The sequence below is a fragment of the Bos javanicus genome, chromosome 24 (genome assembly GCF_032452875.1).
Source record: "Bos javanicus breed banteng chromosome 24, ARS-OSU_banteng_1.0, whole genome shotgun sequence".
NCBI lineage: Eukaryota > Metazoa > Chordata > Mammalia > Artiodactyla > Bovidae > Bos > Bos javanicus.
The window spans coordinates 60,022,396-60,049,285 of NC_083891.1; the positions used below are offsets into that span (position 1 = coordinate 60,022,396).

At 47.7% G+C, this 26,890-nt stretch overlaps 1 protein-coding gene and 1 long non-coding RNA gene across 2 annotated transcripts in view; both read left to right on the forward strand.

The window, feature by feature from the left end:
- Positions 1-22,087, forward strand: part of CDH20 (cadherin 20) — a 56,059-nt gene extending 33,972 nt beyond the window's left edge. Inside the window, exons 7-11 of the mRNA XM_061400352.1 lie at positions 2,765-2,901; positions 5,141-5,262; positions 10,255-10,372; positions 15,237-15,488; positions 20,497-22,087. Coding sequence (XP_061256336.1) covers positions 2,765-2,901; positions 5,141-5,262; positions 10,255-10,372; positions 15,237-15,488; positions 20,497-21,002 — 1,135 coding nt within the window. The 3' untranslated portion in view covers positions 21,003-22,087. The remainder of the gene's footprint in view (positions 1-2,764; positions 2,902-5,140; positions 5,263-10,254; positions 10,373-15,236; positions 15,489-20,496) is intronic.
- Positions 22,088-23,447: 1,360 nt separating this feature from the next.
- Positions 23,448-25,178, forward strand: LOC133237818 (uncharacterized). Its single transcript, XR_009733371.1, has 2 exons — positions 23,448-24,680; positions 24,761-25,178. It is a non-coding gene; the product is annotated as an uncharacterized LOC133237818 (long non-coding RNA).
- The last annotated feature ends 1,712 nt before the right edge of the window (positions 25,179-26,890 follow it).

Consider the following 26,890-nt stretch of genomic DNA (forward strand, 5'->3'; position numbering starts at 1 on the left):
AAGTGAAGTTGCTCAGTCGTGTCCGACTCCCAGCGACCCCATGGACTGCAGCCCACCAGGCTCCTCTGTCCATGGGATTTTCCAGGCAAGAGTACTGGAGTGGGGCGCCATTGCCTTCTTTGATTTTCTTTCTACAGTAATCATAACCCAACATATTGATTTCAGTTTGAAAAACAAGGCACTAAACAAATTGCTTACCGCCATCAAAAAGGTAGTATTTCCCAGTTTCAACAACTTTAAGATACAGATTGCAATTTTTGGCAACTTTTTTTGGGGGCTGTGCACTTGGCTTGTGATTGAACTCAGAGCCTGCAGTCCTTAACCAACCACTGGACTGCCAGGGAATTCTGCTGACAACTTTTTTAAAATTAATTTTTATTGGATTATAGTTGATCCACAATGTTATATTACTTTCTGCAGTACAGCAAACTGAATCAGTTATACATATACTCAGTCTCTTAGATTCTGTTCTCATATGGGCCATTGCGGAATACTGAGCAGAGTTCCCTGTGCTAAACGCAGGTCCTTATCAGTTACCTGTTTTATATGTAGCAATGTGCACATGTCAACCTCAGCCTCCCAATTTATCCCTCCCCACCTTCCCCCTTGGTAACCACAGTTTGTTTTCTACATTTGTGACTATCTCTGTTTTGTAAATAGGTTCATTTGCACCCGCTGGCAACTTCAAATGGAATTTTGAACGCAATATATTACAATAGCTTATATATATATTTGTGTGTTGTGTAGTGTTAAGCCGCTCAGTCGTGTCTGACTCTTTGTGGCCCCATGGACTACAGCCCACCAAGCTCCTCTGTCCATGGAATTCTCCAAGCAAGAATATTGGAGTGGGCTGCCATTCCCTTCTCCAGTGTTTATATATAATTTACAGTCTATAATATATGTAATGGTTTATATATAAACATGTATATTTCAGATCTTACTACTACCTGAAAATTACTAGCTGTGTGACTGTGAAAGTGACAAGTCCTCTCAGTCTTTGTTTTCTTTTCTCTTGGTTGGTATATTTACATATACATATGTTTATATTTATGTATAAATTTACATATACACATGTTTATATTTATATATAAATTTATATATACATGTATTTATATTTATATATAAATGTATATATACATGTATCCTAGAGATGCTGTAGAATTAAAAAGCAGCTATAAAATGCCTGGTATTCAACAGATGGCAGCAATCATAACTACTGCCCATTACCAAGGACTACATAAGATTCTCAAGAATGGTTCTCAATCATGGCTACACACCAAAATCCCTTAGAAGGCTTTTAAACATAGATGCCTAAGCTTCCCTCCACACCTAGTGAATCTCCCGAGATGGGCACCAGGTAAGACAACTTAGGTAAGAAAACACAAAGGGTCAGGTATCCAACTCAGATTCAACAGGAATTACGGGTCTTACCCAGTGTCAAGGTGAATAAGGACTCAAAGGATATAAACAACAGCAAAACATGAGCTAAGCACGCTTTCCTCAGGCTTCCCTGGTGTCTCAGTGGTAAACAACCTGCTTGCAAGGATAGAATCGGGTTCTATCCCTGGGTCAGGAAGATGCCCTGGAGGAGGAAACGGCAACCCACTCCAGTATTCTTGCCTGGGAAATCCCATGGACAGAGGAGCCTGGTGGGCTCTAGTCCATGGGGTCGCAAAACCTCGGACACGACTGTCACTAACACTTTCAATTTTTCTCTTCCCTTAGCGAGGTCTGGAACCATTAGGTGTAGGCACTTGCATATACCCTTCTATTTTCTGTACAAAGTGCGTGTTGGTCCACACGGAATATGGAAGGTGTGAGCAATGAATGAAGGGCATTGCCTGAAAGCTGCTTGAGTTATGTAACATCTGCTTTTTATACTCCATTAACTACACTACTCACATGACATTTTCAAGCAAGCTGTGCCCCATAAATTCCAGGCTATTTACAATAAACAACCTAGACAGACCCCGGTCCATCTTGCTAAAACATTCCCTAGATAAGGACACCCATCTAGCAAATAACATAACTGTGTCTGTCAACAAGTCACTAGTAGGTTTACAAAGGACCTGATTCAAAACTTTCCTTCTCAGTAGGTGATACCACTTACAGGAACCGGAACTGCACAGCTCGACCTTTCCCAGTTCCAATTCATCATTTCTGGGCTTATTTGAATCAAAGTCGTTTTGAACAAAGACGGGCAGGGGTTGATAGTCAGAGTGTCCCTAAAGTCTTAGAACAGTTTTAAGCTTTAGAAAAGCTGAGACTGATCTTTAGAAAGCGTACAACTGCCCTAAGGCTGTGACACTCCACTTTATTTCACTTTCTGAATGAGGAAACTGAAGCGGTAACAACTTTTGCTGCTGTGTTGTGTTTGGGGATCTGTTGTGTTGTGTTTGGGGATCTGTTGTGTTGTGTTTGGGGATCTGCTGTGTTGTGTTTGGGGATCTGTTGTGTTGTGTTTGGGGATCTGCTGTGTTGTGTTTGGGGATCTGTTGTGTTGTGTTTGGGGATCTGTTGTGTTGTGTTTGGGGATCTGCTGTGTTGTGTTTGGGGATCTGCTGTGTTGTGTTTGGATCTGTTTTTAGGGTGCAGGCAGTGGTTTTGGACATGATAAAACAGGAATGCAGTCTTCCAAGGGCCTATAATCCAGAACTAGTCCTGTTTCACATAGCATGCACTCAGCTCTCTCATGTAATATGCTATAAGTGTGAAAAAATATGCTTATCCAATAAGACAATGCATTTAATCCCCATTTCTACAGATATTCCATTGACAGAAGCAGTGATCCTGGAAGATTCTTCTATGTGGACATTACAACAGGTGCCCTAATGACTGCAAGACCTCTTGACCGCGAAGAGTTTTCTTGGCATAATATCACTGTCCTTGCTATGGAAATGAGTAAGTAAAACAATACACTGGTCTCCATATAGTGACAAAACATAAGCATTGTAGAAAGCGGAAGTTTCCAGAGCCTGCTGGAACAAAAATTGTATTCTTTATGGAAAAAAATGCAAATCCTGGTTTATGCAATTGAATGAATGTATTTAGTTCAAATACTTATTGAGGATCTCTATATACCTAGTCCTGTGCTAGGGATAAAAACAAAAGTACCATGCAAAAGCAGCACAAAAAACAGCATCCTTAAACTGAAGAGCTACTTCTGTGTGAAGAAAAGGGACAATTCTTGAGACATCTAAGAGGCTTTCAATCTTTAATAAGATTAGGAATGCAAATAGTATATTATTACTATATGAAAGGAGACATTTATAACATATCACGCTTATCATGCACACACACATACATACACATGCAATAAGAATTTGAAACATCTTACAACAGATTAACATAAACCCAAAATAAAGTTGAAGATTAATAAACTAAATTAACATTATAATCTCAATACAAATTATATACTACTACATTCCATTTTTTTCTTTCACAACACCCATGGATTTGGGTGGACTCCGGGAGTTGGTGATGGACAGGGAGGCCTGGCGTGCTGCGGTTCATGGGGTCGCAAAGAGTCGGACACGACTAAGCGACTAAACTGAAGTTATGAGAAATATTAAGGGAAATGGTAAATCCAAACATATTGGCAGAAGTATGTACAGTCATTCATGAGGGAAATTTGGTAAGAAATCTTTTGTATTCAGATTCTCCAATACATTCATCCTCTTTTTCTCAAGAATTCTACTCCTAATAATTATCTTATGGAAACAGTCATAATATTAACAAAGATTTATGTACCAAAATGTCCACTGCATTGTTATTTTAAGAGGGGAAATACCTAAATGTCTAATAACAGGAGTTTGACTAAATAAATTATGGTATAGTCATACAGTAAAATGAGAATATCCTGTTTACATTAATACCAATTAATGTACCAATTAATTTCAAAGTACATTTCAATGACTTTCAGGGAAAATCTTTCCCTAAAATATTAAAGTTCTAAATCAAACTTTTTTTTCTTAATTTCAGTGTGCGTGTGTGAGAGAGAGAGAGAATTTGGACACATGTAACATTATACATAATATATAATGGATATCTTTGGTGGTAGGACTATGGATCACATTTATTCTTATTTTTCTGAAATTTTTATCACTGCCTATATAAACAAGTACCAGCACAAGTTACAATGGAAAAATTTAAACATGTCAGCACTCTTGCTAAACAAGCAATATAAATATTTAGGGGAAAAACAATGTATAAATATTCTTGAGGGAAAAAAAATGAACCAAAAGAACAGGGCATTTCAATAAAATTATTTACTAAGCATACTTTTCTATGTCTTATAATTTCTATTTTGTCTTCCTGGAATGGTGGCCAAAACAGAAAAGGACAGGAGGGTCAGCAGTGGGGTTGGGAAATTACCTTTGTGCGGCAGTGTCAAGCAGAAGACAGACCAAAAGGGTATTTTCCCCCATGAACGACTGTGAGTAGCTTCAGTCTCAGCCAAAAATGTGGATTTGGTGTGTGTGTGATCCTGTAACATCTCCTGAGTCCAAAAGCAGAAATAAATGCACGGTGTTACCTGTAATCTCATGAATAACTTAAAATCTTCTGAAAGCGTAATTTAAAGAACTGATTACAGGTTTCCCCACCATCTGAAAGTACAGGGCTCCTATGAAACCTTCTGTAGCCCAAACGGTGTAAAGTGAAGAAGCAATTACATTAGGACACACCTTGCTAGCAGACGCACAGAAAAGGCACAGACGCTCACGCAATTCAAGGGCGTGGCAGCCTGGCGCTGAGGCGCCGGGCGCTGCTTCCCGGGGAAAGAGCTCGTTGCTGCCAGTCTCACCGCTGCAGCCTGCCCTCAACTCCAGAACCTGAAGTCTACGCCAAGCGAGAAGCTCAGAACCTCTTTTTAAGGTTCATTTGTGACGTCTGCCAACCCGGGAGTCTCACCCCGCCCCTCTCCTCCTGACGTCACACACCCGGCCCTGCCCACACTCATGTTGCAGCCACACTCTAAACAGGCAACCCCTGCAACCTGGAGCTGAGTTTCATGGTCTTTATGCATCCCTTCAAAGACCAGAATGAGGAGACAAATACCTGCTCCAACAAAGAGCTGCTTTCCTGCGTCTCTGAGCCCTCCTCACCTTTGGTTTTTGTCTGTGTTGTGTGCTTCCTGTAGACAATCCGTCCCAGGTTGGAAGTGTTCCTGTCACAATCAAAGTCTTAGATGTCAACGACAATGCTCCGGAGTTCCCCAGATTCTATGAAGCTTTTGTCTGTGAGAACGCCAAGGCAGGGCAGGTAAGCAGCCTGAGCACTGTGGTTAACCTCCCAACACGTGGAAACGAGTTACAGATAACCAGATTGCCCATCAAAGAAATTTAGACTCCAGAAGCTAACAGTTTGTAAAAGAGTCCCCGACTTCCGTTTATCATGTTGCAACCGCTTATTTGCTAAGAGAACTATTCGGAACCTCGGTTACATTTTATGATCGAAACAAGGCTGTGAAGCAAGGTAGTTACCCACCTTATAACTGAACCGCACAGAACCAATTGTAGTAACATGTGCCTTGGGTCCTGGAAACGAGGGACCGTGAGGATCAAGGGGAAAAAAAAAAAAAGAAGACTCTTTTCTCCACTTAGCACTAATCCTTGAAAACATCTGCAGTAAGGAAGGTTCATGTTTTGTATCTTCCTACCTCCCTTTCTTCTGACGGCAAGCATCCTCCTGAGGGGCCATCTGCCCTAGTCCTCCCTACTCGCCCCTCCCCCAGCTGAAACGCTCGTGTTCTCAGTACCCTCATGTCACATCGCGTTCTGAAAGGAAAGGCATCTTAAGGAACAAATGTCTACTTACTTGAAACAAAGCTTTAGCCCCATTATCTTCATATACATTTGCCTATTTTTTTTAAAGTCTGCTTAAAACCTAAGTGAATGTTTTTTACTAAATCCCAGTGGTGCAACTGAAAAACACCTGAACAGTGCCTGGAATGGCCGTGTGATTAACGCATGTGTTAGGCTGGTGCCCACAACATACCCAACCTGCCACACCTCAGATCACGTGCCCGCTCTCTTCTGTCCTACTTTTGTAAGACTCTGTCCTCTCTACCTTTGTCCCAGCAGACTCCCTAACAATCCTTCCTTACTTCCCCCGAGCTTATCTTGTGACCCTGAGGATTCTGGTCCAGGGCCTGGGTGCAGATGGCAAGTACTCGTGGTTTGGTAACGCAGGCTTTTGACTGTGAAGCAGCTTCTGCTTCCGTTGTTCTCTCCTGCAACATCTCGCTGCAGACTGTCCATACAACCAGAAACTACACGAGCTTCCTGAACTCAGCAAAGATTACCTCAACTCATCTTTACCACTCTTTCCACCCAAAGAAAAGTGACTCCCATGTCCCGGGTGGGGGAGTGGGGAAATGTGTCCTGTAGTCATTCTCATCTGTTACCGCATCCATTCATTCTGAAACCCAGTGCAGTGGTCTATAGCATGCCTACACTTTTTTCAACAAGTCTAGGATAAATCTACTTCCATATCTACTGCACTTCTAGTCTACAGAAACTTGAATTATGATGCAGCTAATAAAAGTTACAATTAACACTTTCCAGCATAAGGAATGACCCATGTTACTGTGTGTGTAAAGAAAGCAGGCACAGAGGCTACAGGCGCAGGCCTGAAGGCATACCAAGCTGTACCTGCATGTGAACAGAAACCGGGAGGCAGGAGAGAAAACAGCAACAGCCACCATCAGAAACACAACACAAAAACTTTTGTTTTATACAGGATTATTACTATGACAAACATACTTAATATTCAGTATGACAAGAAGCCATTTTTACTCTGTAACACAGAGAGTAACAGGAACACAGTGCATGGAACCCCCTCAGGCCCCCAGTGAAGCGTGTCCACCCTGCTGGGATGAATGGCAGGACAGCAGCACACGGCTGCCGCTCCCGCCTCTGCAGCACAGGACGCCTCTCCACGTCTGCGTCTCCGTGCCCATCTTCCACCGTCTCTCACGTGCCCGTCTTCCACCGTCTCTCACGTGCCCGTCTTCCACTGTCTCTCACGTGCCTGTCTTCCACCGTCTCTCACATGGCCTTTGAGGCACGTGAACTTTAACGTGCAACTTCAGGTTCAGGTTGAGAGCCACCGGTCTATCGCAGTCTGTCATACTCGTTATCTTTAGCCCAAGAGAGGTAAATCCAACCCTTTGACTTTGGCTCTGGGACGCGTTTTGAAGATTTTCAAAAGCACACAGCTCAGTTAGGTACGTCTGGCTTATGAAGACTCAGGCCTCCTTGTGTGAGATTTCTCGGACACTGTCGTCAGCTCTGCATCTGCCGAGTGGGACGTGTGCTTTCCTCGGTGAAGCAAGCCCAGAGGGAAACCTGAGGACGTCTGAGGTGCAGGCTGAGGGTGGCATGAGGCCTGCTGAGCAGACTCTGGAATGGCGAGTGAGGCCAGGGATGGACTCGGACCTGCCAGGAAAGGGGAGGCCTGGGAGAGCGGAGGCCTGGGAGAGGAGAGGCCCAGAAGAGGGGAGACCCAGGACAGCAGGCCCAAGAGAGGGGAGGCCATGGAGACAGGAGACCTGGGAAAGGGGAGGCCAGGCAGAGCAGGCCCAGGAGAGGGAAGGCCCAGGAGAGCAGGCCCAAGAGAGGGGAGGCCTGGGAGAGGGGAGGCCCCGACAGAGCAGGCCCAGGAGAGGGGAGGCCTGGGAGAGGGGAGGCCCCGACAGAGCAGGCCCAGGAGAGGGGAGGCCTGGGAGAGGGGAGGCCCCGACAGAGCAGGCCCAGGAGAGGGGAGGCCCGGCAGATCAGGTGCAGGAGAGGGGAGGCCAGGGACAGAGGAGACCCGGGAGAGGGGAGGCCCGGCAGAGCAGGACAAGGAGAGGGGAGGCCCAGGAGAGCAGGCCCAAGAGAGGGGAGGCCCGGGAGAGGGGAGGCCCGGCACAGCAGGACCGGGAGAGGGGAGGCCCGCGAGAGGGGAGGCCCGGCAGAGCAGGACCGGGAGAGGGGAGGCCCAGGAGAGCCGGCGCAGGAAAGGGGAGGCCCAGCAGAGCAAGCCCAGGAGAACAGGCCCAGGTGCTCTCTCACATTCCTGAGAACCCTGTAACCAACCAGTCAGATGCCCCAGGTCTCTACCATATGTATATACGACTTCACAGGTCAGATGCTCTGAAACGACTATTTGCCAAGTCACACATACTCACCTGTTTATAAAATTCATGAAGAAACGTGTCTGACAAGACAGAGGTTACAGGATCTGTCTGGGAGGGGATAGGGCACTGGGGTGACCCTTGAGTGGGAGCAGCAAGGACCTCGGGCTGGGCGGCCTGGGCCACAGTCCTCTTCAGGGCTCTCCTGATCCCTCTCCAGTACTCAATTCCATCCTCCCAACCTTTAGACTGACAGGCCCAGTGCCAGTTTGGGTTCAGCAGGGGGCATGAGCTGAGCTGGAGTTCTGGTCTAGGATGTTTAGTAATGAGTCAGGAATGCCCTTGGGACCAACTCCTGTGCAAGGCAAGAGCTTCTGCAGGGCTGGACAAGAGACGTCCGCAAGTGGTGCAGACCACAGACAGCCGTGATGACGCCACCGATGCCAAGAACTAGGGCTTTCCTGAGTCGAGATGGGATGGCCAGGCCTTTATACCATTCTATCAATCGCTGGACACGGACTGTTCTGGAAGGATGTGGAGACTGTGGGGAGGTGGGTCTCACCAACCGAGGCCATCCCCAGAGAGACTGACAGGTGAGGGCATCGAGTCCTCCCCTGAAGGGGGTCTGGGCAACACTGTTTACAGCGAGCCCCTTGCTGGAAGCTTCCCCTTGGGTTACTCACTCTTTGGGACGCTGTGAGGGTACATTTATAGATGAAGAGAGACTAAGCAAGCCCACCTCAGCCCCCCGCTGACCTCTCATGTTCCATCTTCTATATTGCTAACAGCCAGCTTCTGACAGCAGGAGTGCACGTCTGGAGCCAGGCCCGAGAGGGGTGGGCGGTCTGTGCTGCTGGCTGGTGGGAGCGCGAACACGCGGGGGGAGACCTCCCCTCAGCACCGCGTCTCCACCCCACCTGCGGCCCACGTCTCCTCTGTGTGCTCACTCTTCTTTCTTACCAACTTTTCCATCCTGTCATCAAGCCTGTCACAGCAACCCAGTACTTTGAAGAGCAGGTGGGAAAGGCACAATTTTGGCCAGAGAGCTCAAGAAGCCGCCTCCCCACCTCCTGTTCTCCTCGGCCCCAGGCTCTGCTTCCGGTTCCTGTCTGTTCTGTAACCCTACTCTGGGGGGCCTTGTGCTTTACACTCTAGCTCCCCTTCCTGCCAACAGTGACTGCTCTGTGACCCATTCTCTCACATTTGTTTTCCATTAACTTGAAATAATCAATGAAATGTCTGCTTACTGCCCACTAGGTACTGGTCATTTTTAAATAGAGGCCTCTCAAAGCTTTCCTGGTGGCTCAGATGGTAAAGAATCCACCTGCCAATGCAGGAGACCCAGGTTCAATCCCTGAGTTGGTAAGATCTCCTGAGAAGGGAACGGCTACCCACTCTAGCATTCTAGCCTGGAGAATTCCATGGACAGAGGAGCCTGGCAAGTTATACAGTCCATGAGGTTGCAAAGAATCAGACATGACTGAGCAACCAACACTTTCACTTTCACTCTCCAAGACAGCAATCTGACTGTGAACTAGGAACCCAAAGGTGAGGCTAAGAAGGTGAGGTGCGAGGACAGAACACCAGGAAACAAGCAGGACCCTGTGGCACCCCTGAGGCCTTTCATTCAGCCTTCTGCTCTGACTGCCTAAGACGGGCCAGAGGAGGAGTGAGAACAGTGTTATTCCGACATCTAACGTCCATTTAGGTGACATCTACCCTGGGCCCGTTGACACGTGACATCTACCCTGGGCCCGTTGACACGTGTGCGTGCTCAGTAGCTCAGTTGTGTCTGACTCTGCAACTCCACAGACTGTAGCCTGCTGGGCTCCTCCGTCCATGGGATTTCCCAGGCAGGAATACCGGAGTGGGTTGCTGTTTCTTTCTCCAGGGGATCTTCCTGACCCAGGGATCAAAACCTGCCTCTCCTGAGTCATCCCTGTTGGCAGGAGGATCATTTACCACTGAGCCACCTGGGAAGCCCCAACAATAAACCAAACTTGAGTCTGGGCTGTGAGATGGCACAGAGCCTATGAGGGGAGCTTCAGGATGTCCTCATTAGGTAACACAACCTGGGGTCTCATCTTCCCTGGAAGTTTTTGACTGACTCGCCTGGTTTCATGTCCCTCCCTCAGCTGATCCAGACCGTGAGCGCCGTGGACCAAGACGACCCACGCAATGGCCAGCACTTCTACTATAGCCTGGCTCCTGAGGCTACCAACAACCCCAATTTCACCGTAAGGGACAACCAAGGTAATCCGCTGGCTGCTGATGCGTCTCCACCACGTGGGGGGGACACCGTGGGTTGCTATACCATGCACACTGTCGGAGGTCACTGGCTCCTTAATGTTAATAGCATGGAAGGCATGAATGCTCATCTGTATGATCCATTTAAAGTTTTGTTTCAGAACATCAAAGACAAAAAACGTCCTCTGCTAATTCTGAAACTTTTACGCAGTTAGTTCACACATATTTGCGCTCTGGCTCTGGGCCAGGCACGATGGAGGCTCACAGGCTAAGGGCCTCCTTCATCCCCACAGAGCAGCCCTGTTTGTGCGCTCTTCACCCATGAGAAGGATTTGAGTGAGGAGACAGAAGCAGCCTAGACAGAAAAACCTGAGGGGGCGCTTCTGAGCAAGGATCAAAGGGGGAGACAGAGAAAAGCTCCCGGAACAAAAGGGAGACGGACACTGAGGGATGGAACAAAGGGCAGGTGCAGAAGCAGAGTGAGCAGCTCTGGCACCAAAACCCCTTGATTACTCTGGAGTGATTCAGAAAGAACAGTCAGGTGGGGTTCCCGACTGTGCAAAGTGCTTCCCACTACAGCTCTGCTGGACTAGCATTCTACACCCCTCTGCTCCAAAAAGCATTCAGATCAGCTACGGAGTTGACAGACCAAGCACACTCTTCACTGGGCACAGATGGGAAAAGGAGCGGCTTTTGTACTCTGGCCAGAGGATTTTCAGGGAAAGGTCAGAGCAAGTGAAAAAATAACTTAAATCTGTCGAGTGAAGCCCTTCTGTTGCTAGGACTGCTACCAACTAGTCTGACCTTGGGGAGGAAGGGCATCACTTCTCTGGGCTGCGTGGCTCATTTTTATTCCAATCTAAGTGAAGTGAAGTCGCTCAGTCGTGTCCAACTCTTTGCGACCCCATGGACTGTAGCCTATCAGGCTCCTCTGCCCATGGGATTTTCCAGGCAAGAGTGCTGGAGTGGATTGCCATTTCCTTCTCCAGGGGATCTTCCCGACCCAGGAATCGAACCTGGGTCTCCCACATTGCAGGCAGACGCTTTACCGTCTGCGCCACCAGGGAAGCCTTTAGATTCCAATCTAAAGTGCTGTCAATTCTAACAATCTAAACACAGGGTAACAAAAGACCATGATTTAGGCACACCTAGTCTTGGCCTCAACGGTCAAAGTATTAATTCCATCCCACACGACATTCTGCTATTAAAACCTGAGGATATCAAACCTGTTTTATTCTAAATGGAAAGCACTTCTCCAAGTCATCCTTTTAAACTTCTACATAAAAAAAATTATCCAAACACGGTGATAATTCTGAAAGCGACAGTGGTGTAAATCACAACAACAGAAAGGCTGTAATTAAATATCCGGATACTTCTGCTGGGTCGAATTGTGAATTATTCATTTATCTACGTCTTTTGTGTTTTTGCTGGGTCGAATTGTGAATTATTCATTTATCTACGTCTTTCGTGTTAGTTGCTCAGTTGTGTCTGACTCTCTGTGACCCCAGGAGCCCACCAGGCTCCTCTGTCATGGGATTTCCCAGGCAAGAATACTGGAGTGGGTTGCCAGCTCCTTCTCCAGAAGAATCTTCCTGACCCAGGGATCGAACCCGTCTCCTACAATGCAGCAGACTCTTTACCACCTGAGCCACTAGAGAAACTTATTTCCTTTGGAAACCCTTAAAAGGTCATTAGCCCCTTCAGAGTAGGATTTATAGTAGAAACCCTGGGCGGGAAAACAACACGTGATGCTGCTCCTTCATTTTTCTAAGTGTCGCTGCTCCCTCGCTGATATCTGTAAGATCAGCACACAGACAATAGACAGCAACTGCAAAATGCTGCACTTTTCTTCACTATGACTTTGGACACCAACTCATGGAGTCAATACCATAAAAAGATGGGCCACTGGAACATGGTGACTATAAAAACAAGGGAGTCATCTCTTGGAAGGTTTTCCAAAATGGAAATCTGCATTTTCAGCAGAGAGAATGAACTCTTAATCTCCTCATGACAATTTATCCCTCGAGTATCCTTTACTGAGGCTCATTACAAAATTGACAGATATCTGATATGGTGGATGTACTGTCAAGCCCTCCAACTCCCGTGCCTGAAACACTATTTTCACTTATGAACACAACACTACACTATCTCAAGTAAAGTCTTTCTTACTTTTTTAAATTCCCAAAGCATTGTGAAAAGGATTGAGTGGATACTTCATATTTTACTTACATTTTCCCATACTTTGCTTTATTTGCTCTTCACAATAATCCTATAAGGTCTTAAGGAAGTTACTAACATCTCTGATTGGCATGTCTCATTTGATAGATGAGGGAAGAAAGTAAACAGCCCAAGATCAGAGTGAGTAAACATTAAGATGAGGACTGGCAGTTGGGACCTCCTGTTTTAGACACACACACACACACACACACACACACAGAGTTTTGCGTTACTGTGGAAACAAATAATATTTCCAAATGGGTTATTCAAGTTCCAATTATAACATTCAACAAAAAATCTGCTTCTATATGCCAGTCCCTTTCTAGGACCAGTCTCAGCAATGTGATACTGATCTTTTTTTCTTTAATCTTAAATAATTCTGAGATCAACAAATATATGATGCATGGGAGGCATGATGTTAATACTGATAAGAAATTTGGCTCTTCTCCAGCTTTCTAAAAATAAAATTAAAACTGTGAAGCAAAATTAATAGTTCTTAGCTATTAAATTTACAAAACAGAGAAGATCAGGTAGATTGTGTGGCAGGTGGAAATACAAATATAATCTTCAGGCTGGCAACCAACTGCTATCTTTCTCCACTGAGAAGGAAATGAAAGAAAGGCGGCCTGTAAAAAGCAGATAGATATTTCAATTAGCTGAATAATTTTCAACACTGTTACAAAACTAAGTGGTTACATAACTCAATGGAAGGAGTATGTATTTGGAGTCAGAGACCAAAGTTCAAATCGCAGCTCTGTTAGTAAACCAGTGACTTGGACCCCATTACATGATCTCTCCAGCCCTTAACTCTCAGTGTGACAGAGTGAGATCACCATTATTTCCCCAAGTGGTGCTAAAGAGGAAACGAGCTGCTGCATGCGAAGTCTAAATACCGTGCATATAAGCACTCAAAGATCAACTACTCTCATGAAAACACGGCGGGAGGAAGAGGTGGAAAATTAAGGAAGAATGTGTTAGAATAGGCTGGCTAGGCTGTGGAAACAAAAGGCGCCAAAGTCTCAGTGGCTTAACTCAACTAAAGTTAACTTCTTGCTCACACAAGCCGACTGCGGGTCTGGCGATGCAGGACAGCTGTCCGTGTGCAGGCGGCCCAGGCTGCCTGGCTCTGCATCTAGCGTGCTCTCACACACTACACCGAGGCAAGAGACGGCCAGAATCACACCGGCTGGTACACACTGCTGCCCGGAAGGGACGCGGAACACCTTGCTCATTCCCATCATCAAAAGCGAATCATATACAAATATCCAAAGTCAAGAGCGTAGAAAAGTATATCCTTTATTATGTAAGAAATACTGATACTGATATTAGTAACATTTCCTTTGATTAGGCTCTCAGAATTTTTTGTGAAGTTCTAGACTCCTCCCTGTAAAATGTGAAATGCATCCAGAGAACCTTCCATATTGCTGACGTTGGCTTTGAGAGTCACTGCTTATATGTCCTTCCACATCTCAAACTTTTCCTCTGCTGAAAAAAGACACCAGCTTTGCAAAAACCCACTCAAGAAAACTTGAGAACACAGATTAAAAAATAAAAGATTCTAAAACATTACATTGCTGCTGCTGCTAAGTCGCTTCAGTCGTGTCTGACTCTGTGCGACCCCAGAGACGGCAGCCCATCAAGCTCCCCCATCCCTGGGATTCTCCAGGCAAGAACACTGGAGTGGGTTTCCATTTCCTTCTCCAATGCATGAAAGTGAAAAGTGAAAGTGAAGGCGCTCAGTCGTGTCCGACTCTTAGCGACCCCATAGACTGCAGCCTTCCAGGCTCCTCCGTCCATGGGATTTTCCAGGCAAGAGTACTGCAGTGGGGTGCCATTGCCTCCTCTGAAAACATTACATTAAGCAAATGTAAATATGCACACACATACCAGCTTTGTAAAAACATACCAAACAAGCTGGCTAATCCTCTTTAAAACTGGGGGGGGGAAACCAGTATTGAATTTTCACCAAATTCATATGAATTGCTTAAACTCAGACCACCAAGTAGTGGGAAATAACAGGGTGTGTCATATGATTAGGGGATTTCAAATAAGCTTCTGCTAAACAATCAAGTTCATCAGAAAGCACAGGAACTGGTGACTGCATTTCAAAGGCATAAAAGAAAATAGCCAAAGACAGGAATTCCAGCCGTAGTGGCAAAAAGCAGCAGTCTGCCAGAGCCACGCGGGCTCCTCCGCAGTCTCTTCCTGGAGGCACAAAGGCAGCAGCGGGGGCCCTGCAAAGCCGCTGAGTGAGAACAAACGGGGGCCACAAGTCACCGGTGACTGTTCACTTCTGTCGAGCTTTCCCAGGGACATCTCAGTTAGATCTGGAGCCTGACAGTTCGCCCTGGGCACTTTATGTCACAAAGGCGAAGACAAGCTCTCAAAAAGGGTTTCTCTCCTAGGCCTCAGGGTTTTGCCTAGAAGCAAGCAAAAATCTTGGTTTCTGAACCCAACTGCTGATCCTGACAAATGTGAGCGGCCGCAGCGGACCCCCTCCAGGGAATGCTGTCCCTTCTCCTGCCTTCCCCACAGAGTTCCTGACCCTTGCTTTCCCCAATCCCTGAAATTAACTCTCTCCGTGGTTCTTCCTTTCCACTCCCTTCCCTTTTTCCGTTTTCCCTTTCCAATCCGGAATCCTTGTCTGCTCCAGATAACACCGCCCGGATTCTGACCAGGAGGTCAGGCTTCCGGCAGCAGGAGCAGAGTGTCTTCTACCTGCCCATCCTGATCTCGGACGGCGGGCAGCCAGTGCTCAGCAGCACAGGCACGCTGACCATCCAGGTGTGCGGCTGTGACGACGAGGGCCACGTGCTGTCCTGCAGCCCCGAGGCCTACATGCTCCCGGTGAGCCTCAGCCGTGGCGCGCTCATCGCCATCCTGGCCTGCGTCTTCGTCCTCCTGGGTGAGTGAGCAGCTCCTCCCCATGCTGGGGGGACCTGCACGTGCTGCCCTAGACAGCATCCGATCAGCGTCCTAACTCAGCCAGCCAGGACTGGTTTTCCACACCGGGCTGATTGCAAGGGTGGAGGAGCAAGGCTGGGTAAAAGGAAAGAGAGGGAAGACTGTCCCTTCCTTCAAGGCCAGATCAAAGCACGCATTTTTATCACTTATTAGAGCCAGGCTGCCATTCTAGATGCTGGGATCAGTAAGGCAGAAATGTCCCAGCCTTCACAGAGCTTACTTCGAAACAAAGCAAGTCATTCTGACATCATAGAACCTACGTGGTAAGTTTTGGACAGGAAGTGATGATCACCTCTCCTAACACCCTCCTCTCAGATATGGAACAGCTATTACAAATCACAGACAGGCAGTGACAGGCCCAAGCCAAATCTCAGGGGCAGAGCCAGGACGGAAAGGCAGGCAGGCCCCACACTGCACATCCCTGCATCTGAGCAGTGCAACCCTTCTCCCGAACGTTCACCCCCAGCTCCCGGAGGCGGTGAGTGTTACAGAGAAGGAGGGAGGGACCTGGAGTCCTGAGAGCAGAGGAGACAGGGCTGGGTGTCATTTTAAGTGGGCAGGCAGGGAAGCCCTCAGTGGTAAAGAGAACCTTCGAGCAGAGAGCTGAATGAAGTGACAGACTGAACCACACGGACAGCTGGGCGGGTAAGCTGCTTGGGGGCCTCAGCACGTGACCCAGGTACGGGCCTCCTGCCAGGGCCGGTGCGCCTCTGCTGGTGAAGCAGAGAGACGTGATGACGGGCCAGTGGGCAGGCACAGCTGGGACGGGTCTTCCTCATCTAGAGTCTCACTGCCTGCAAGGCGGCCACCCAGCGCCCTTGTACCTAAGGCCACCCGTGCTGCCATTCTCAACATGCACACTCAAAAGCAGACAGTAAAACGCCTAAGCCAACTCCTGAAACCAAGAAAATATCTGCACTCAGCTCCCACCTCTTCTAATTCATAGCATACATATTGTGCTTAGAGAAAAGCAGCCCTAGTAAGCACTATTATTATTCAATTCGGAAGAAATCCTAGAATTCTATAAGGGAAAAGAGGAAAGCACTGGGGATTTAAATTAGAATTTAAGCCCTGATCTTAAGTTTACCTTCACACCCAGAGACTGAGTCAGACCAGAGAAAGGTCCGACTGTAAAACGGCAGCGCCTGACTGCATTTCTAGGAGGTCTGCTGAGCATGCTTCTCAAAAACATTTTAAAGTACAACACGTGGCTCACTTTTGTTGTCTCAGCTCAGTGCTACGGGAAGGGAGATAACAGTATAAAGAAGTTGCCTTTCTGAGTCCTTGAATCCCTGGATCAGAGAGAACTTAGGTTTCTGGTCCCTTTGTACATTGATAAATAAATCCCTCCTGCAATTCCCTGAGTGTCCAGAAGGTGGCACTGGGGGTCCTTGAGGGCATAACAGGATAACCTGCAAGAGGCCTTTGAAGAAACCTGCTCCTAGGAGAAATTTCCAGTTTGGCTGTCCTTACTTCTGTCTTTGGGAAATGTCTACATGATAAATTCACTCTATCCCACAAACAGTAGAAGGAACCACCGTTACAGAGAGACTGACTTAGAGACTGGCACAAAGAGGCGCCCAGGCCAGAAGTGGTATGCAAGGGGCGATTTATCCGGTGGCTCCCAAACCCACTATGGCTTGTCTTTTGAACTGTATGTAAAAGACAGACAGTTTTCAGTACCTAAACGGAGCAAGGCTGTCCTAAAATCCTCATACTCAGACACTTTTTTCTAAAACTGCACATTTCACATTAAATATAGTTCATAAAACTAAGACAATTACAGTTGATTTGTCAAAAAATACATTTTGTGGACAAGTATATAAGCATATTAATTTTGACTATATTTTTTTCATGTTTCAAATATGTATCTAGCTCCTAGAAAATCTCATAGGCCCTATCTCATAGGCACTGAGCCTATAGATCCTAAATAATAAACATCCCTAGAACCAATTCTCTTCTGTTAGGGAAGCCTTTCAGCTGAATAGGGTCATTTTCCCCAAAATTTGATTTTAGGGGGTTATATAATACTTATTCAGAGAAGGCGATGGCACCCCACTCCAGTACTCTTGCCTGGAGAATCCCATGGGTGGAGGAGCCTGGTGGGCTGCAGTCCATGGGGCCGCTAAGAGTCGGACATGACTGAGCGACTTCACTTTCACTTTTCACTCTCATGCATTGGAGAAGGACATGGCAACCCACTCCAGTGTTCTTGCCTGGAGAACCCCAGGGACGGGGAGCCTGGTGGGCTGCCGTCTATGGGGTTGCACAGAGTCGGACACGACTGAAGCGACTCAGCAGCAGCAGCAGCAGAATACTTATTACTTAAATCAGTGACAGTGTCAGTCACTAAGTCCCGTCCGACTTTCTGTGACCTCATGGCATGTAGCCAGCCAAGCTTCTCTGTCCAAGGGATTCTCCAGGCAAGAATTCTGGAGTGGGCTGCCATTCCCGACTCCAGGGGATCTTCCTGACCCAGGGATCGAACCAGGGTCTCCTGCATTACAGGTGCATTCTTTACCTTCTGAGCCACTTAAATCAGATTACCTAAAAAATAAGGCATGCAGCAATCTTTATTTTTTTAAGAGCTCTATAAAGTCCCTAATTCTCTACTGGAAATTTCTACTGGCAAAAATTCTGGCAATACCAGAATTCTTCCCAGCAGAAACTTCAGAGATTTTTCTAATTTTGCTTCCCAGCATTTCCTGAAATCCCACACCTATCACCCCAGTGTCACTGGTGTGAAGGCTTTCCCAGTGCACCAGGAAGAATGAACTGGTCCCGCTTCTGCGTTCTCTGCGAAACTCGTGTAGCTCTATGATCGTCCTTATCACTGCCTGACTGATATTAATCATTAACGTCTATCATCTCCTTAGATTGCCAGCCTATAAAAAAAGAAATCATGTCATATTCAACTTTGCTTCAGATAATTCCCCCAAATACTGCAGTTTAGTAACTGTTCACTGAATCCCACAAACACAGCAAGTTCACTTACAGTCCCATTTTGCCAACCTGCATCCATCCATCCAAACACACCCCAACCACCACAGCCCACTTCAAGCCACCACTTCCTTAAAGTCCTATGAGCCCATTTTTCCAAAATCCCACAGTTCTGTAGGCTGGGTTACAGCACAGAGATAACACACAAGAGCTTTTAACTGTTTCCTGTGCGTGCATTTTGTCACCCAAGCTACACAGGGAAACATCATGTATTAACCTTATTAATTGCAATTCACATTCCACATTCAGGTTTTAAAAACCATTACTGTGATTTCCTTTAGTCCATAATCTTAACGGGCATATGACTGTACTCCATTTCCCTCCCTTGGATAAACCGGGGTCTTATTGTGCAGTGTTGTCAAGCTGTCACTGTTCACCAGCTGTAACAAAGCACACCAGAAAAAAAAAATCAATAGCGGTTCTACAGCCAAAACCTCAAGACACTTCCTGGAAAACATTTTCAGTCACAGAGATAAACAGTTCAATGGGCTTATCTCTATCTCTCCTTTAAACCCCACTGAACACATACTCCGGGGAAAAAAAAAAAAAACATTTGTTGGGATAAAATTTTATCCACACCTGCAAGGGCACATCTAACAGTGTGGTGCTTCTTTGATAACATGATGAATTATATAAAATGTCACTGCTCACTCCCTCTCTTCCATGAACATCCTTAGATCCGGAAAGTCACAACCATCTCTCTAAAGAAGGCTTTCCTGAGGAATCCAATTTAACTGGACAATGCCAGTCATTTATGCACTCTTATTTTTTGGACAAAAACATGAAAAGACAAAGACTTTGGCTCATACTTAGCATATGTATCTATATGCATTTGCATCACTACACGATCGCAGCTGACCCCTGAACAATGGTGGGGTGGCGTGAGGGGTGCAGCCCTGCCCTGCAGCGGTGTATAGTTTAACAGCTGGCCCACAGTATCCACCTTTCAGCATCTGCGGCAAACAAGCCCAAGCACTGTACCGTGTACCTACCGGGCAAAAAAGAATCCACAATGAAGTGGACTCCAGTAGTCCAAATCCATGTTGCTCGAGGGTCAACAGTATATTTAGAGTAGAATCCTATAGAGACGCCAATGTAAAAAAGGCAGGATTTCACCTACAGAGTAAGGTTTTCACATTGCAATAAGAGAAATACTTACGCGTCCTTACCTAGTCAGAAGACATCACCTAATCCTTAAGCATACACTCCATGGCAGGCCACTGGGCTTTGTGCCTGGTTAGAGACGTTACACTTTGGTGGCGGGGTGTAGACACCCACACGCATTTCACTGCGATAAAGTAAGGCAGAGACCAGGGGGTGCTGGTGGTAAAGAACCCACCTGCCAATGCAGGAGACTTAGGTTCAATCCCTGGGTGGGGAAGATCCCCTGGAGAAGGGAATGGCACACCACTCCAGTATCCTTGGCCTGGAGAATCCCATGGACAAAGGGGCCTGAGGGGCTACAGTCCATGGGGTCGCAAGAGTCGCACAGGACTGAGAGCTACTATCACTTTCACGTCTACTTGAACCACCTGGAATTTCATATCAGTAAGGTTCAGCAAGGGCTCCGCTCAGGCGGCAGGCAGAGTGAGACCAGGGTGCCCGTGAGGTGACGCCCAAACCCCGCCTCGCCCCCGCACGAGCCTCCCCAACCCCCACCCGGAGCCTACCCGCCTACACACCACCCCCCGAGCCTCCCACCCCGCCAAGCTTCCCCAACCCTCCCACCCCCCACGAGCCTCCCCACCCCACCCAGAGCCTCCCCACCTCGCCCCGAGCCTCCCACCCACCACGAGCCTCCCCAACCCCCCCAGCCTCCCCACTCCCCCCCCACGCCCCGAGCGTCCCCACACACCACCCCCCAACCTCCCCAACCCCCTAGCCCCCAGCCTCCCCCCACCCAGGGCTCGCCCGGCCCTCCCGCCCACACGGCCCCTCTGTGCCCGCAGTGCTGGTGCTGCTCATCCTGTCCCTGCGGAGGCACCGGAAGCAGCCCTACATCCTCGACGACGAGGAGAACATTCACGAGAACATCGTGCGCTACGACGACGAGGGCGGCGGCGAGGAGGACACCGAGGCCTTCGACATCGCGGCCATGTGGAACCCCCGCGAGGCGCAGGCGGCCGGCGCGCCCAAGACGCGGCAGGACATGCTGCCCGAGATCGAGAGCCTGTCGCGCTACGTGCCCCAGACGTGCGCCGTCAGCAGCACCGTGCACAGCTACGTGCTGGCCAAGCTCTACGAGGCCGACATGGACCTGTGGGCCCCGCCCTTCGACTCCCTGCAGACCTACATGTTCGAGGGCGACGGCTCGGTCGCCGGCTCGCTCAGCTCCCTGCAGTCGGCCACGTCGGACTCGGAGCAGAGCTTCGACTTCCTCTCGGACTGGGGGCCCCGCTTCCGGAAGCTGGCGGAGCTCTACGGGGCGTCGGAGGGGCCCGCGCCCCTGTGGTGACGGAAGCCGGGAGGCGGGCGCGCGGCCAAAACCGGCCGTTCTGGGCGGCGGCTTCGCGGAAGAGGCACCCCGTCCACGGGAGCGATGGCGTGCGGACGAGCGCGGCCGGGGGCTCGCGGAGCTCTCTCTGCATCAGCTTTACTCGGTGAGATTAAGCTACATCCTCAAAAGGAAACACAGGAAGAGGGGGGCAGAACCGCCAACGACCTTTATTTTATTTTATTTTTAAAGTTTTGTGATCCTGTATCCCAAGGTGTGGAGTCTGAGGTTACGTATGGCGGGCTTGGCTTGTCTCCGCCACTCACGAAGGCTTTTGTCTTCGTTGCCACCTCAGAGAGGCTGAGTCTTTCAGTGCAGAGGTGGCCGTTGAAAACTGTTCTAATCTCCTGTTTGGGGGCTTTTTTTTTAAGTTTTGTTCTATTCTCTCCATGTATGGATTTGGCGGGCACATCACACTGCACAAACCAACCCACACAAAAGAACACTGAAAGTGATTCCTCGGTGAGATGAACCTCACTTGTTCTGGGCTGGATGGAATCTCTTTCCGTCCTTTTAAGACCAGGTTAAGGCCTAATTGGCATTGCATGGGGGGGATGGGGGGTGGGAGAAGGAAGAGGCATTGACTTTAAGCTCAAGTTGAATGGCTGAACCAAGAGCTGTTGGCGTCACAGCCAATCCACCTCCATCGAGTGAGAGCGCTCTTGTTCCCTCAGCTCTTTAACTGTGCCCCTGCAAAACTGTTGGGAAGGAAACCAGAAAAGCTGCCTCTTTTGCACTGTAGATGTCTCTTCCACGTGCCAAATGTGACGATTAGATGCTACGAAATGAAAGCCAAATAAAAAGAAGTATCTGATAAAAGCATGGGTTAGCGGGCTTTCCTAATCTGTGTGAGGTCAATCCAAGGGATGTTTACATACTGTAGATAACCTACTTGAACACAAATCAGTATTATAGAGAGTAAATGGATGTAAGAAAATTACATGTATAAGTTTTGTATATTTGTTAATAATTTTGGTAATAAATATGATGTACTGTATCTCAGTACCTTTAGCACTTCTTTTAATAAAAGTTAAATAGAAGGGAAAGTCTGTTGCACATTTAATTGCTGAGCAGATAAGAGATGGTTTTGTGATCCTGACCTAGTCTGAGGTTCTTGCAGCTGGAGCTGATTCATAAGGCAAAGGCCAAAGCACCGAAGTATGAGGCTGTGTGTTGTTTTGGTCATTGATCAAATGAATGTATGCTTTAAACTGTGACCCTGTTAAGATTTTCAAGAATTGTCATTTCCCCATCTCTTAAAAGACCAAAGGATGGTTTGATAACAGCAACAACACAGTACTGAGTTTAGCCCATATTTTTTCATCTCCTGAGAGGGTGTTGCAGGTAGCCACCAGACATGCTATTTTCATCTGTTTTGTTGGCAAATCAAATAGCTACCAAAAATACATAACAAATATGTGCATCTTGTCGATACTGGATGGGCTCAAAGAAGGCTGCAGCCATATTTATATATGTTTCCTAACAAGGGGTACATAGTAAGTGCTTAATGGGTACATGATGAAAGGGATCTCTTTCTTTGACATCCTGTCATTCAAGGATATTTCACACAATTATCCTCACCACTAGGAACAAATTGTGAATGAAAATAGTTTTCTGAGTGTCTTAGGTCTACATTCTCAACTTTTGACGTGTGTCAGGGCCATTTGGAACATAATCACTTGTTACACTGTAGCTTGTTGGGTCTTTGCCCACAGAGTTTCTCATTCAGTAGATCTGGGGAAATCTGCGTTTTTTAAGCTATCTGTTTGTGGCCACATGGCATGCAGGATCTTAGTTCCCCTACCAGGGATTGAACCGGTGTCCCCTGCAATAGAAGCACTGAGTCTTAACCACTGGACCGCCAGGGAAGTCCCACGATTTGCATTTGTCATAAGCTCCTCAAGTCACACTGGTGCTGCTGGTCCAGGCAGGGACCCCACTTTGAGAGCATCTGGGGTATGGTTTCTCTTTCTCAAATATATGATGAAGATTGGCTTGTCAGTCCACTTGTACTGGGGCCCACACCATCAGTAGAGTCATGTTGTCCAGGCTGTGCTTCGTTCTTTGCTATGTGGTGCACTGAGACAGTGTTAGCATCACCAACTCAGTAGACGTGAGTCTGAGCAAACTCTGGGGGCTGGTGGCGGACAGAGGATCCTGAGATGCTACAGTCCACAGGGCCACAAAGAGTTGGACCTGCCTCAGCGCCTGCACACCACCACTAAGGCAAATTCTCATGCCAGCGTTCAGCATATTGGCCCTTTCCTGCATGAAAGGCAGGTCTTATACATCCTGTCTGAGGGTAAAGTGTGATGTAAAAATAAATAAACTTAGCAAAGAAAAAGCAAGAGCTTGAGTCCAAACGAGGCTTTGCAACATACCAGTTACGTGAATATGGGCAAATTAACCCCTATAACATTCTTTTCTATTGCTAGCCCTGAGGGTAATTTTTTGACCATCTCACAAGTGTTTTAAAAACTGAGAACAGCTGTCTGACCACAGGGGGTTATCATGCCTCACATCCTGCAAATGTGGTCCACCATGATACTGGGCATGAAGTGGTTCAGCAGAAGCTCCTGGAGCTTCTGGTTCCTGGGAGGATGTTTAATGGTGTGATATAGGAAGTGTCTCAGAGAAGGCAATGGCACCCCACTCCAGTACTCTTGCCTGGAAAATCCCATGGATGGAGGAGCCTGGTAGGCTGCGGTCCATGGGGTCGCTAAGAGTCGGACACGACTGAGCGACTTCACTTTCACTTTTCACTTTCCTGCATTGGAGAAGGAAATGGCAACCCACTCCAGTGTTCTTGCCTGGAGAACCCCAGGGACAGGGGAGCCTGGTGGGCTGCCGTCTATGGGGTCACACAGAGTTGGACACGACTGAAGTGACTTAGCAGCAGCAGTGTCTTCTTCGGTGGAGTACCCAGAGGTGTTTTCCCCGTTTTAACTGAGTTATTTGTCCCCATGTTGTTGACTTGAGATTTCTTTTTATTTCCTGGATATGAGTCCTTTATCAGATACACACTTTGCAAAGATTTTTCTCCCAGTCTGTGACCTGTCTTTTTATTCCCTTAATAATGCCTTCTGAAGGGTAGGAGTTTTTTTTTTTTTTCTTTTCCCCATGAAATCCAATTCATCAATTCATTCTCTTACAGATTGTGCTTTTGGTATCATTTCTAAAAAAATCTTTTGTCTTCCCAAGGTCACAGATATTTTCTCTAATTTTTTTAATGGAAATTTTGTGATTTTAGGTTTTATACTAGGTCTATAATTCATCTGGTTTTTATCTTTGTAGATCCTAGATATGAATTGACACTCTATTTTTTTCTTTTTCGGCATGTGGATATCCAGTTGTTCTACTACTATTTATTGAAAAGGCTATCCATTTTTTACTACATCATCTTTTTGTTTGTTTATCTGGCTGTGTCGGGGCTTAGCTGCAGCGTTCAGGGTCTTTGTTGCACCACGGGAGATCTTCACTGTGACTGGAGGGCTCAGGAGTTGCACTGCGTGGGCTTAGCTGCTCCAGGGCATGTGGGATCGCAGTTCTCCAACCACGTATCACATCTGTGTCCTCTGCATTGCAAGGCAGAGTCTCACCGCTGGAGCACCAGGGAAGCCCCACTGCATCGTCTTTGTTGTGAGTTGAATTGTGTCTGCCACAGAGATGTTCAGGTCCTAACCCCCAGTCCCTGTGAACGTGGCCTATTTTGGAAATAGAGTCTTTGTTTACAGATATCAAGTGGAGATGAGGTCACAGTGGATTAGGGTGAATCCTCGTCCAAGGGTCGGTGTCTTTATAAGAAGAGAGAAATCTGGACGCGGAAACAGCACAGAGAGGAAAACAGCACATCATCTGCCCTGTGATGGTAGAGACAGACAATGTAAGAGATGCATCTACAAGCCACAGAGTGTTAAGCATCGCCAGCGACCAACAAAAGTTAGGAGAGAGGCACGGGACAAATCTCCCTCCAGAGGGAACCAAGCCAGCCCACACCCTCATTTCAGACTTGTAGCCTCCAGAGCCATGGAAGAATACATTTCTGTTGTTTTAAACCACCCAATTTGTGATCATTTGTTTTGGCTGCCCTAGGAAACCAATACAGACCTTATATAAATACATTTTTAAATCACCTTATTATTCTTATGTTACTTATTTTTCGGCCGTGGTGCAGCATACGGCATCTTAGTTCCTTGACCAGGAGTGGAACTCATGCCCCCTGCCTTGGAGGCACAGTCTTAACCGCTGGACCCCTTTACATGTCCCTGTCACTTTGGCTGGAAACACATCCACACACAGGTAATGTATTAATTAATGAATTAGTGTGCTCATTTTGTGGGATTTGTTTTTCATATCCACTCAGCCTTTGCACATGGCTCGAGCATGTGGAGCAGGCTCTGGAGATGCCCCGCTGTCTGGCAGGTCACAGGCGGCAGCAGGCGCCCCCGCCGACTTGGCGGCCTTCGGGCAGTGCTCAGGGTTCCAGGCATGGGGGGAGGAACCACCAGATGGTTGAGAAGAGCCTCCTCCATTCAGGTGACCCCATGCATGTGGGCAGTGCAGAGAGATTACAGACAAAGGGGAGAGGCTGGGGCTGCTGACAACAGCACTTAGTGCCCATTGGCCCTCGGGCAGCGTGGGCCAAAAGCCAGCGTCCAAAGAGGTGCCCCACATGCGGCTGCAACGTGGAGCACACGGACCATGCCAGCGAAGCCCCCTTGGCGTGGCTGCAGGTGAAGAGCTGCACTGCACAGTGAGAGAATTAACCTTCAAAGAGCAGGCTGCGTGGTGCCCTTCTGTCTCCTGTGCTTGACACCCCCCTGCTGCCCCAGGAAACGGACACAGTCCTCTGAGGCTCCCCGCCAGGCCCATATGCGGTGACATTCCTCATCCCAAGCGCCAGTCTTCACTAGCCTCCTGGGGGGCAGTGTCTGTCTGGCCCAGGGCCTACCTCCAGGACTGGCCTCATCAGCCTCAAATTTTTACATATGCCCATGACTTTGGGACTTCAGCTATTGGACTATATGATGGTTGGTGTGAGATGAGATTCTTAAGTGCAGGGCATTACCTGAGGGCGAATATTAATTACACCCAAGACGCAGGGCCTCGTCAGCACGCTCCCAGGGACGCCAGTGCTTCTGGGCCAAAGCAAAGTGGGGGGAAGGAAACGGCCAATTATCGAGCACCTACTGTGTGCAGGCACAGTGCCTGGTGCTTTCTTGCAAATTATCACATTGAAATCGTAAGCAAAGCAGAGATCTAAAGCCGGAAAAGGACACAGAGCCGTGTGTAAAACTTTTGCCCCACAGGTCGATGCCATTGGCCCCCTCGGGAGCTGTGACACGTGAGGAGCTCTGCACACCACGTGTCCTTCACCGTTGACTGTTCATATCCCGTCTACCTGAAGCCCTGGAGAACTGAAGGCTGGCCTTCAGGTGGGCAGTAAAACCAGCTGAGGACAGCTGACGAGCCACCTGAGAAACGGAGTCGTCCTGCTTTTACATTCAGTCCTACGTTCTTTCCTGGAAGTCTGAGTGCTGTTAAGTCAGTGAGTTGTGTCTGACTCTTGCGACCCTATGGACTGTAGCCTGCCAGGCTGCTCTGTCCATGGGGTTTCCCAGGCAAGAATACTGGAGTGGGTTTCCATTTCCTCCTCCAGGGGATCTTTCCAACCTAGAGATCGAACCCAAGTCTCCCGCTTGGCAGGCGGATTCCTTACCACTGAGCCACCTGGGAAGCACCAATAGTACGTATATTTCACTATGATATGAAGATTTTTGTAAATGAATGTCCCTGGCTAGGACTTCATTATCAGAGATCTTGCACAGCTCAGTTAACTCCTCTCAAAG